Source organism: Gracilinanus agilis, chromosome 5 (assembly GCF_016433145.1).
Source record: "Gracilinanus agilis isolate LMUSP501 chromosome 5, AgileGrace, whole genome shotgun sequence".
In the NCBI taxonomy this organism is placed as follows: domain Eukaryota; kingdom Metazoa; phylum Chordata; class Mammalia; order Didelphimorphia; family Didelphidae; genus Gracilinanus; species Gracilinanus agilis.
Window position 1 is genome coordinate 290934157 of NC_058134.1, and position 12776 is coordinate 290946932.

The 12776-nt window shown below is 35.6% G+C and overlaps 1 protein-coding gene across 1 annotated transcript in view; it reads left to right on the top strand.

The window, feature by feature from the left end:
• The window catches only part of TFCP2 (transcription factor CP2), a 121916-nt gene that overhangs the window by 92412 nt on the left and 16728 nt on the right, over nucleotides 1-12776 (top strand). Inside the window, exons 5-8 of the mRNA XM_044679253.1 lie at nucleotides 7412-7518; nucleotides 8276-8428; nucleotides 9890-10000; nucleotides 10720-10808. Of these exons, the coding sequence (XP_044535188.1) occupies nucleotides 7412-7518; nucleotides 8276-8428; nucleotides 9890-10000; nucleotides 10720-10808 (460 nt within the window). The remainder of the gene's footprint in view (nucleotides 1-7411; nucleotides 7519-8275; nucleotides 8429-9889; nucleotides 10001-10719; nucleotides 10809-12776) is intronic.

Below are 12776 nucleotides of genomic sequence, written 5' to 3' on the forward strand. Positions count from 1 at the left end.
GAGGTAGAACCTCAGAGTTACTGTAATTACATTTCTCTTATTAGTAAATTAGAACATTTTTATGTAACTATTGATAACTTATATTTCTTCTTTTGAAAATTTTGACCCTTTGACCATTTATTAATTAGGAAATGATATCCTAAAATTTGAATCAGTTTCTTATATGTCTTAGAAATGAGATTTATTTTAGAAAACTTGCCACAAATATTTTTCTCCCTGTTATATACCTGTTTCTCTTTTCCTTTGAATTATATTCTATTGTTCATGCAAAAACTTGTTAAGTTTGCTATTTTTTCCTCTCCGTTCCCTCTCCTTTTCTTTATAAATAAAAAGAAGGTGGTTAGTGAGAATTAGGCGTAGCAAGAGCTCTCGTTTTAGGTTGTTTCTGCACTCTTGGCCTTTTTTACTTCCTTTTACTCAGATATCAGTTACAGGTTCTTTTAACCCTTCTTCATGACACTCTCCCTATTGTACTGCCCCTCCCTTCTTCTATTCCCTCCTGTTCCCAGTGAATCCAATGTATTTTTAATCTTATGGATTCTACCCTTTTTTGCTCAGATTAGATGAAAATGAAATTCAAGTGATGCCTCCTACTTAGTTGTATAATCTCATTTGTGTACTAGATAATACAATATTTAGTTTCTGTCCCTTTCGTCCCGATTTCTTTTCTAGTGTTCCTTTTTTTTTTCTTTTTTCTTTTGATGTCATCAAAACATAGCAAAGACTCCTAGATCCTTTGTCTTGGTTAATTCATATGACCCTGGAGAACATTAGAGTTTTGGGGGGTTGGAGGGGCACACTTGTTTCTTTTCTTCCTTTAAAATGAAAACACTTTAACCTTGTATAGTCCCTTCCAGTTGCTCAAATAAGTTTACTTTTTTGTGTTTTTCTTGTTTATTGGGTTTTTTTGCAATTCAAAGTTTCAGCTCTAGTCAACAATGCTTATCTGTCCTCTTTATTAATAGACCATTTTTTACCCTGTGAAATTATTAGTTTTCCTGGGTAAGTTATTTTTCTTTGTTAGCCTTTGTTGTAAAAGCCTATTGGAATATCATATACCAAACTTTCCTTCCCTTATTGTGGTATCACATCTCCTTTCTTTGCTTTTATGGAGATATCATATTTTGTTCTAATAATTTCTGACTGTTTGCAGTATTTTTTCTTTGTCCTGGAAGCTCCAGATTTTGATTGACATTCCTAGGAATTTTCATTTTGTCAATTTCTTTTAGTAGATGACTGTTGTATTCTTTCTGTTTGCACAATGCTTTCTGCTCCAAATGACACTGAGCAGTTTTCCTTCATTTTTTCTTCAATTATGACATCCAAAGCCTTTTTGTTGTGGTGATGGTGGTTTTCATGTAAACTGGTAAGATTTCCTTTTTCCTTTACTTATTTTTCAGGTTATTTTGTGTTTCTGACACGAATTACTCTATATTTTTCTTTTCTTTTCCTTTTTTAATATTTCTTGTTGTTTCATAGAAATGAACTTCTCTTTATTCTGTTCTAATTTTGTTTGTAACTTGGATACATTTTTGTACCTCTTGTACTAAATCATTATTTCTTTCTCCAGATCTTTCCTCAAATACTTTCATTTACTTTCTAATTTTTAACTCAAGAGATCTTATTTAATTTATGATAGGTTTTTATCATTTCTTCTAGTTGAATTATATTCATTTGAGGGGTTTGCTTACAGATGCTACAGAGTAATTCTTCTCTTCTGTGTTTATATCTTAAATAATCCTTACTCCAGAACAGCCATTTATTGTGACCCATCTTTTTTGTTTATCATTCTTTATAACCTTACTACCTAAATTGAGACTTTGTGTTTAGAGCCAAACTTAGCACAATTCTGGAGGGAATGTTTTGTTTTTATTCTCTAGCTTTCTGCTGCTGTTTTTTCTGTATACTGAGTACTGTTTTCCCAAGATTCTTAGAGATGGCTCAGGCTGGGAAACTGCAAGCTTTTATTATGCTCTCAGTGGTCTGATATAGGGCTGCTTTCCAAGAAGCTGCAGAACTTACTTTTAATTTGAGCTTCAGGAGACCATCGGTGACCACAGTCTTTGTCAGCTAGCAAGGTTTTGTACATTCAGAGAGAAGCAGAACTCCACATTCAACTTTGCCTTGATCTGAGATGCTTGCCCTGATGGGTCAGAGCCAAAGAGCTGCTTCTTATTTCTTTCTTGTTCCTTGCCCAGTACACAACCTGAATCAGATGGAACTCATACTGAGTCCCCTCCAACTGCAGGCTGCCTCCTATCCTGCTTCTTATAAGGTATATAGTGTTAGGCCATGTCTGTACTGGATCTGGGACCGTGCTCCTTCCCCTGGTGCCCACAAGTCCCACAATCCCCAGCCCAGATCCTGTGCTGCAAGGTTTTGTGTGGGTCTTCCTGGCTCCTTGCCAGTGTCCACATACCTTTGACTGTATCCCTATGCTGACAGACAAAAAAAATGACTCACTGTGATTTGCTGCTCCTCTCTGGCCTTTGCTGGAATGGTCTTGTGGGAGAGTACTAGACAATATTGCTCCTCCCACTTCTCGTCATCTTTCCCAGTCTCTTGTATATTTTCCTAAATTCACTGCAGGAACACTAAGTTTAGCAGTTGTGATTTCACTGCTGCCAGGTACCATAAGAGAAAGATCCAGACCTAATCTTAGGGCTGTTCTCATTCAGGTTTTTAGATCTCATCCAAGACTCTTTTACCTTTGGTTCCATGCTCTTCTCCCTCTGCCAAAGATCACTTTGTGTGTATGTCTTTAGCTGTGTTCTTGTTGTTCCCTCCAGTATAATGTAGACGCCTTTGTGACAGGGACTGTTCCATTTCCTGTTTTCTTTTCCCATCACCTGCCAGAGTGTCTTAACAAATGCTAAATGAATTGTATTTAAGTAATATTTTGAAACTTCTCTGTTTGGCATACAAAGTCCTTTTTAATGTAGTCCCCTCTTAACTTTTCCACCTCGATCCAGGAGTGTTGGCCTTCTCCTCTGTCCCATGAACAAGGCATTCTGTCTCTGGGTCATTTTTTGGGCTGATCCCCCATTCCTGAATTGTCCCCATCTCTTCCTAATGGCTTCCTTTACATCCCAACTAAAATCTCACCTTATATATGAACCTTTCTCAATTCTTTTTTATTTTTAAAGAAACCCTTCCCTTCTGTCTTAGAATCGATACTTAGTATCAGTTCCAAGGTAGAAGAATGGTTAGGGCTAGGCAATGGGGGTTAAGTGACTTGCTTAGGATTTCACAGTTTGGAAATAATCTGAGGTCATATTTGAACCCAGGACCTTCCAACACTAGGCCTTGGTTCCCTGCCCACTAAGTAGTCACCTAGCTGCTCCCCAGTTCTTAACTAATCGTAGTGCCTTCTCTCTATTATTTCCTATTTATCCTTGATGTGGCTTGTTTGTGCATGTTTCTTGTTATCTCCCCATCTGATCGAGCTCCTTGAGAGCAGAGATTGAGTTTTGTTTTTCATTGTATCCTTAGCTCTTGACTGACTGACTCCCTGCTTTCAAATGTTCCTGACCTGGATCTTTCTGACCAAATTGTAGCTTTTTCTGAAGAACCCCCTGCTCCTAATTTACCCATGATCTGTGGTCATGGGAGTGCTTACTTATTCAAAGGGATGCCTTTTCTGTTGCTTCTGGAGGACTTTTTGGGTAGTTCTAGGGTGAAATAAGTCACTTTATTTATCATTATTTTGTCTGATGTGAACTTATAGGGGTTTGTTGAAATGGGTATGTGGGAAAAGGGCAATTTTCTTCCTGTTCAATCAGCCACTTTAGATTATAAAATTAGAAACTCGTACTTCTATAAACTTTTACAAAACCAAAAGATGATGAACTAGCCAGTTCCTTCTGTGAGATAAACACAACATGGTTCCTTAAACCAAAGACTGGAAAAAGAAGATTGTAAACCACATATAATTCTAAGAAAGGGAATATAGCATTAGCAAAAGTATATTAGCAAAATCATCTTTCATGACCCTGTTGTATTTATAACTGAAATAAAAAGATAATTCAGTACAGTAAGGGCTGAAATATGTATATATGATCATAAATAGGCATCCAGAGTGATAACATAATGATCAATTAGTATTTATTAACATAAGAATAGAAAACTTTCCAATTTATGTCAAAAAGATAAATTCAGAATCATTTGCTAATCTTTTATATAATGGAAGATCACTAAAAGCAGTCCTCTTAAAATATAAACTTAGAACTATTACTTGATATGATTTTATAAATTTTAAGTAGCAGTTAAATTACTTCTGTTTATAGATTCTGTGATTACATACATAGAAAACCTAAGACAGTAAAAAAATAGGTATAATAAATTAATTTTTAAAAATTGGTTTAGTAAATGACTTTTAACAAAAATCAAAGATGAACTAGAGAAACGGAATATCTGCTACTTGTCATTAGGTCAAATAAATATTGTTTTAAAAGATAACTATCTTCCAAGATAATCTGCAGTCATAATTAAATTCATATAGAAAAGCAGATAAAAATATCAATAAGAAGTATCAAAAAGAAAATTGGTGGGGGCAGCTGGGTAGCTCAGTGGATTGAGAGCCAGGCCTCGAGACAGGAGGTCCTAGGTTCAAATCCGGCCTCAGACACTTCCCGTCTGTGTGACTCGGGGCAAGTCACTTAACCCCCATTGCCTACCCCTTACCACTCTTCTGCCTTGGAACCAATATACAATATTGATTCCAAGATGGAAGGTAAGGGTTTTTAAAAAAGAATGAAAGAAAGAAAATTGGCTTGCTGGACTTAACCTAGCAGATTTCAAAATGCCCTACCAAAACATTTTTTTACTTAGACACATTGATAAATGGAATCACCAAGTAATTAAAAAGTGTTGGAGAAAATTTGATAACTTTATACCTAATACTTTATGATACAATAAACTCTTAAATGGAATAGCAATGAATTTATGGGATTGGGGGGGAATCACTCTCAAAATATTTTTGAAGAAAATATTTTTGGCTTAGCTACAGAGTAGGACTATTTCTATCAGTCTGACAAATGGAAGATAACATTGTAGATAGAATCACCAGGCTAAATTTTATAAATAAAATGATTTTGTGTAAAAAATAATTACATTTAAAAGAAAAGAAGCATATTTGGATAAAAATTTTGTGGTTAAAAATAATGACATGAAGACCTAACAACATCCAGAACCTGTAAGAAATTGGTAGTCATAAGTTATAATAAAGGCACTTAATGAAATGATTGTCAAAACTCTGAAAACACAAGTTTTGAAAAAAGTATAAACTGTTAATTACATAATGTTCACATTCTGTAATCATAGATTAAAGCAGAGCAAGACAACTTTAAAATACCATGTTATGTTCAACAGAATGGCAAAACCTTTTTAGAATTATAAAATTTAATTCTGGCAGAGGTATGGGAAAATTTTCTTTTGCATTTTGACTGGTCTGTAGGTTGCTATAAATTTTCTGGAGAAAAATATTTCAACATATATATCATAGAACTGATAATATTCTGACCTAATGATTCCATTTCTAGGACTTGATCTCAAAAATATGAAATGGGGAAAAAAATTCCATACCATCTTTATTTGTAATAACAAAAAAAGAAAGCATTCTGTATATTCATTGAGTAAAGAAATGCTGGGAAAAATGATGCTATATGAATGTGAAATAATATAGTACTATAAAAAAAAGTTCAATGAATACAGAGGCATATAGACAGGAGATGAGACAACTCACAGTCATCAGAACCAGGACAGGATACATATTTGATAGATGAGTTTAGTCCAGTGATGGGCAACCTTTTCAGCTTGGTGTGTCAAAATTCGCCAAAAAAAAAAACAAAAACGAGCATAACTTGGGTGGTGTGTCATTTTGAGAAAAAAAAACCATAATTTTGTGATATTTGTAGTTTAATGTATAATTATAATATATAACTGTATTTAATAAACCAAAATAGGTAAATTAATATAGGTAGAATTGTCATCTATAGTTCAGAGTGTCTACATTACACTACAGCAAATGTTTCTTCCTTGGCATGCAACCCCATACTTCTCTGTATGCAGCTGCATGTCATTGAAATGGCTATGTGTGCCAGTGCTGACACATATCTCATAGGTTTGCCATCATTGGTTTAGACATGTTTAAAATATAACCACTTAGCGGAACTTCTTCATTCAGTTAGATTTGCAAGAAGACTTAGAACAAATAAATTTTATTTTATTTTTAAACCCATACCTCTTCCATCTTAAAATCAGTACTAGTATTGGTTCTAAGACAATAGTGGTAAAGGCTAGGCAATGGGGGTTAAGTGCCTTACCCAGAGTCACAGAGCTAGGAAATGTCTGAATCCAAAATTGAACCCCATCTCAAAAAAAAAAATTGAACCCCATCTCTAAACCTGGTTCTCTCATCGCTGAGCTTACCTAGCAGTTCCCTAAATTCTATTTTTATCTGTTTTGTTTAATGCTAAGAAGTTCTGTTATTTTAATTTTTAATTGGGTATGTTTATTTTGTCTATTGCTTAACATTAAATTTATAGTTAAAAATTAATACAAAATGCAGATGAACCAGAAATATGTAGAATAGGTGTCTTCCCCTAATATCAAGCAAAGATGGTGATCTTTAAACAGTAGCAATTTAGTTTTCACATGCACTCTTTAATGTAAAGATACTATGAATTTATATAATTATACAATTTCATATATAATCATGATTACATAATATTTTCAATACATTTCTATTTTTTGATTAACATAGTGAATTCTTTTGTGAAGGAGAGGAAGAGGGAGATGATATATTTTGGTACTGCATGAATGCTACAAGATTTTGATGAGAACATCTATTCTTACACAGATAATTCAGTGTGTGCAAGAATAATTGACCTTTGGGTGAATCTAATGCAATTGTTTACAGTAAAATACTTCTGAAACTACTTAGTTACCATCCTTAGCTTTATACTGATCTGTTGCTCTAGCCAGTAATAATGGTGTTACTCTAGTGTGGCTATATTGTTAAGTAGTATAGTTCAGTCCTCCTAAATAATTAAATGTTATGGAGAGTGAAATCCAGAGCTTGGCTGAAGCCTGCAATTTAGTACTGTGTCTGTTACCTTCCTTTTGTCTATAGCACTTGCCGTCTAATCCTAGGAATGAAGTTGTTAAATTGCTTCAGTTTTAAACCAGTGAACACATCCAAAATCAGACCCAATTAAAAATGGCGAGGAGTAATAATTTAATGAGAGTAAACAAATGAGTAAATAACTTTTCTTATGTTCTTAATTTTACTGAAATAATCCCTCCTTTTACCCAAAAAGAGGTTTAAGACTCAACCAAATGAAAATGAGTGACTTTTCATTTAAGCCTAGTAGCACTGCAATTCCCTGATAACTAGCATTTTATCTTTCAGATATCCCAATGTCTGTAGGTATAATTGACCCCAGGGCAAATCCAACACAACTGAATACTGTGGAGTTCCTCTGGGACCCTGCAAAGAGAACATCCGTGTTTATTCAGGTAAAAAGAAGTAGTGTCTTAATTATAAAGGGCATCCCAAGTTGCTTGTTTTGCTGAATAAGTAATATCACATGTTAAAGATATAAGCCCTTTGAGAGGCTCCAGACTTATTCCAAGTACAAACTTCTCAGCAATGAATGAATGAGTTTGCACTAAGCACTTAATAGCTTAGGGATAGAGATAGAAAAGTGAGAGTCTGTTCTTAAGGAATTTGCACTGTAATTGGGAGCTCATTTGCTCAACATATGGGGAAATCTAAAATTGCTAAAGATTTGGTGGCAGAGCAAATGCCTGGGTCTTTAAGGTGCATTAGAAGGTCATATATCCCCAAGGGCATAGCACATCATCTCAGTAAATCCTTCATCTCCAATCAAGTTGCAGTAGGTATGCAAGGAAAGAAATGAGATGGTAAAATTACATTTAACAGGATCTTTTGTAGAATTATTTCTCCAGTTAATGACCCTCATGAATAGAATTGCTTACTCAGACTTTCCCCCCCAATCTTGTTCCCAGCCATCTACCACATGGAATTTTCATGTATACCATCTTCCTAGTCCAGATTACTCTTCAACAACTTCCTTCATTAAACTGTAAATACTTCAATTGGGGCAGCGGGAGAGGAAAAGAATTTTATATATATATGTTATTTCTCATAGAGTTTGTTAGAGGATTTTATATAAAATAGGCATTCAAAAGATGTAGATTAACTTGTCAGCTGAATGATTTAAGTTCTGACCAGTGGCTTTTTTCCTTCCAGGTACATTGTATCAGCACAGAGTTCACTATGCGAAAACATGGTGGAGAAAAGGGTGTGCCATTCCGAGTTCAGATTGACACCTTCAAGGAGAATGAGAATGGAGAATATACGGAGCACTTGCATTCAGCCAGCTGTCAGATCAAAGTTTTCAAGGTACTACCAACATTTTGCTGGCTCTCTGTCCATTTTTCTGCTTTTATCAACAATTTAGAAACCTAAATTTTCATTTCAAATACATGATAGGAAAAATTGTGGCCTAAACTAGATGTGTGCTGGCTTAATTGTGACCACTATTTTGATTTGGATTCAATGTGAGGATGCAGAAACAAGGTTCCTCTTCTTGAACTTGATCAATTCAAGTTAACCTCGCCCACATGAACAACATTCTCCAGTACTGAGAGGAGTGGCAGATGTGATTGCTCAACTGTTGTCAGTAATATTTTAAGTACCTCTACAAGAGGTGCTAATAGATTAGAGAAAAACAGATTACATGTTTATCAAATTTGTATTTGATACCAACGTGGGAGGGACAGCTAATATTGATGTTAAGATATAGAAAGATCTTGATAGGTTAGAGATATCAAACACATGCCTTATGGGCCACATACAGCCTTCAAAACTCCCAAATATGACAAGAATCAGTTTAAATAATTGGGAAATATTTAGCAAAATGAATAAAAATATAATAAAAAAATATAATGTTACATTTTAAAACCAAGTCAACATGAATTTAATATCCCTGGGCTAGAACATTGGGCTCAATCTAATTAGATGAAATTTAATAACAAATAATGTTAAGTCTTATACTTTGGTACAAAAAAATCAGCTCCACAAATGCAAGATGGACAAGGTATGGTTGGTCAGCAGTTTAACTAAAGATCTAAGGGTTTTAGTGGACTGCAAATTCCCCTGAATTTTAGTGATCAGCAATGTGATGAAGCAGCCAAAAAAGTTAGTGCCATTTTGCCTACATGAAAAGAAAAATAGCTCCCATGAATAAGGAGGTGATAGAACGCTGAATGTTGTGTTTATCTCTGGGCACCACAGTTTAAGATGAGCATTGCATTGATAAGCTGGAGAGTATCTAGAAGAAACTAACTTAGATAGCAAAGGGCCTTGAGTTCATATTGAAGAACCTCTATTGAAGAACCTAGGGATGTGTTTAGCCTGGGAAAGAGAAGTATAGTTATCTTCATGTATTTAAGGGTTGTACTATGAAGGAATTAGATTTGTTATAATTAGCCTTAGAGAAAAGAACCAGAAAGAGTGGGTGGAAGTTGCAAGGAGGCAGTTTTTTTAGGCTTGATGTCTTTTTAAAAAATCACTAATGCAAAGTTATCCAGAATAGACTGCCTTTAGAGGTACTGACCTATCCTTTATTGAAGGTCTTCAAGCAGAGATGGATGACTGTTTTTCAAGTATATTATAATACGGATGCTTTTCAGACATGGGTTGGACTGGATCCCTTAGTCCCTTCCAACTCATGTTCTGAAACTCTTTGAGCTCTTAGGGAAATTGAGGAAGGCCATGAGGCTTGCATGGTTTCACCATGCAATTGCCAATAATCTATCACTACCAGTACACATTTTTCAACCAAAATTTGTCTAATTCTAGCCCAAAGGTGCAGACAGGAAGCAAAAAACAGACAGGGAGAAAATGGAGAAGCGAACCCCTCACGAAAAGGAAAAATACCAACCTTCCTATGAGACAACTATACTCACGGAGGTAAAAAGTTTTTTTCAGGGGTTCGTTTCGATCTTTTTCTGAGTGATTTGCATTTCTCTCTGGGAATTAAATAACTTTCCTGTTGCCCAACTAAAACTAACAAGCCTGCAAAGCAATTTACTTAGTTTCTTTTGTTCTATTGACTTTTGATTCTGAGGAACATACTGTTCTTTTATCTTCCATCTTAGAATAAATACTGCATGTTAGTTCTAAGGCAGAAGAGATGTAAGGGCTAGGCAATGGGGGTTCAGCGACTTGCCCAGGGTCACACAGGTAGGAAGTGTCTGAGGAGGCCAGATTTAAACCTAGAACCTCCTGTCACTAGGCCTGATTCTCAATTCACTGAGCCATATAGTCGCCCCACCTCAGACTGTTCTTTTTAGGGAAAAACCATTTGAATAATAGAGAGAGAATTTGAGGTAGAACACCTGCTCGTCAATGCATTTATTTTTTTCCATGCAATTAAAAAGCAGGGTAGGATTCATTTATTTACCTCACAATTACCTGGTGGAATAGGCAGTGGTCCTGGGAGAAGTTCTCATACTTACATAGACTTCTGAAAAGAGAAAATTTATGAGTTTCAACTTTAGAACCAAGATGTGGTTCTTGTGCATCTCTGGGGAAATCATCTTGCAGTTCAGATAAGACAATTTTTAAGAAGAGCATTAAGAGTGAGTCTACTAAATCTATTTTATGTCTGAGTTGTGCTTTGTTTTTAGTGCTCTCCATGGCCTGAGATCACATATGTCAATAATTCCCCGTCACCTGGCTTTAACAGTTCCCATAGCAGTTTTTCAATTGGAGAAGGGTAAGTCTGAGAAATGAAAATGGCTTGGTTTTTAACTTGAATATATTCCTTTATGACCTTTCCTGAAGCAACATGTTCATTTCTAGACTAATAATATAATAGTTAACATTAATGTAGTGCTTTATTGTTTATAAAGCACTTTCCTCATAATAACAGCTATGAAGTAGGTAGTGCAAGTATTTTTGCCTCTTTTTAAAGAAAAGGAAATTGTAGGGTAAGGGACTTAACCAAGCTAGTAAGTTGTTGTTGAAACACCCCCCACGCCCCCATGATACCACTTCTGTTCATGTTTCAGTAACAATCATGTGGTAATTGTGGTTGGACAAGCACTGTACAAGATTTGAGGATATAATATCTATAGCTCTTGCAACCTTTTTACTTATGAAAATAGCATTTGTGGTCAATTTTCAATTCTATGGGGTGCTGCTTACTCTGTACAGATAGATTTATGCAATTTTTTCCTCCATTGTCTTACTGCCTGTCCTTTAACTGCTTGTGAAATACCTCTAACTGGTATTTGAATGTTGATATCAAAGAGAGAAGGTTAAAGCTGAGAGAGCATGATTAAAAGAAAAGAGCCCTAGATTTAGAGTTAGAACATCTGGCTTTAAGGCCTGCCTCTGAGGCTTATTAAATTTGTGTGCTCAGGCAGGGCACTTAATTACTTTGAGCCTTTTTTCCTGTTATACAATGAGGATAAGTAATACTTATCTGACCTACCTCACAGAGCTTGTTATGAGTATCTTATTAGATAATGGATGTCAAGTGCTTTTAATTTAAAATGCAAACTATTGCTATTATTATTTCATTTAATCCCTATATCTCATTTCCGGAGGTAATTGAAAGTTGGCACAGAAGCCAAAAAAAAGTAGTGATACTTTGATTGATAGGATCATTGATTTAGAACTAGAAGGGACTTTAAAAGTCATTTAGACCAACCCCTTCATTTTACAGATGAGAAAACTGAGACCCTGAGAGGGTAGTACATCCTGGCTAGATCAGATAGGGACTGGAGAGGAAAAACCAAGTCAGGACATGAGGGGGAAGCCCCAGTGAGAGAGATCTGTCTGAAGAGACTTAGCATTTAAAACTCTTGACTATAGGCTTTTCCCAAGGGCTTCGTTCAGGTTTGAAATAGTGGGGGAAATCTATATATTGTTTGGTTTTATTTTATTTTTTTTTAAACATCTTTAATAATTTTTTATTTTTAGAAAAATTTTCCATGGTTACATAAGTCATGTTTTTACTTTCCCCTTCACCCCCTCAATCCCCAACTGCCCCCTCCCCACCCCCCTCCAATTCGCCATTTCCACTGGTTTTATTATGTATGGTCAGTCAAGACTTATTTACACATTATTGATAGTTACGTGGGAGTGGTCTTTTCAGGTCTACATCCCCAGTCATGTCCTCATCAACCCAAGTGCATTGCCAGCGATCTGGGACAGTTTCTGATGTGGCCAACAAATTTGACTCTGGGTTTCCCAATCGCCAAAGGGAAGAAAACACATTTAGGTTACATTATCTGATAAAAGAAAACATAACAATCTGTGGAATCAAATTCAAAGGATTCTTTGTTCTGTTTTTTAAACTCTTATCTTCCATACTGGTTCCAAGGCAAAAGACTGGTCAGCAGGGGTAGAAGGGGTTGGAGGTTGATGTGAATTAAGTAAGTTGTCCAGAGTCACACTGTTAGGATTTATCTGAGCTCTGATTCGAACCTAGGGCCTGTCTTTCAATGCACTAAGTCACTTAGCTGCCCGTAATGATATTTCTAAAGATCTTAATTTTATTTTGCTTTCATATCCATTTTTTCTCTTATCCTTTTCGTCTTTCCTCTTTGATTCCGTTGATTTTAATCATTCTTTCTCTCTCTCTCTCTTCTCTCTCTCTCTCTCTCTCTCTCTCTCTCTCTCTCTCTCTCTCTCTCACACACACACACACACACACACACACACACACACACACACA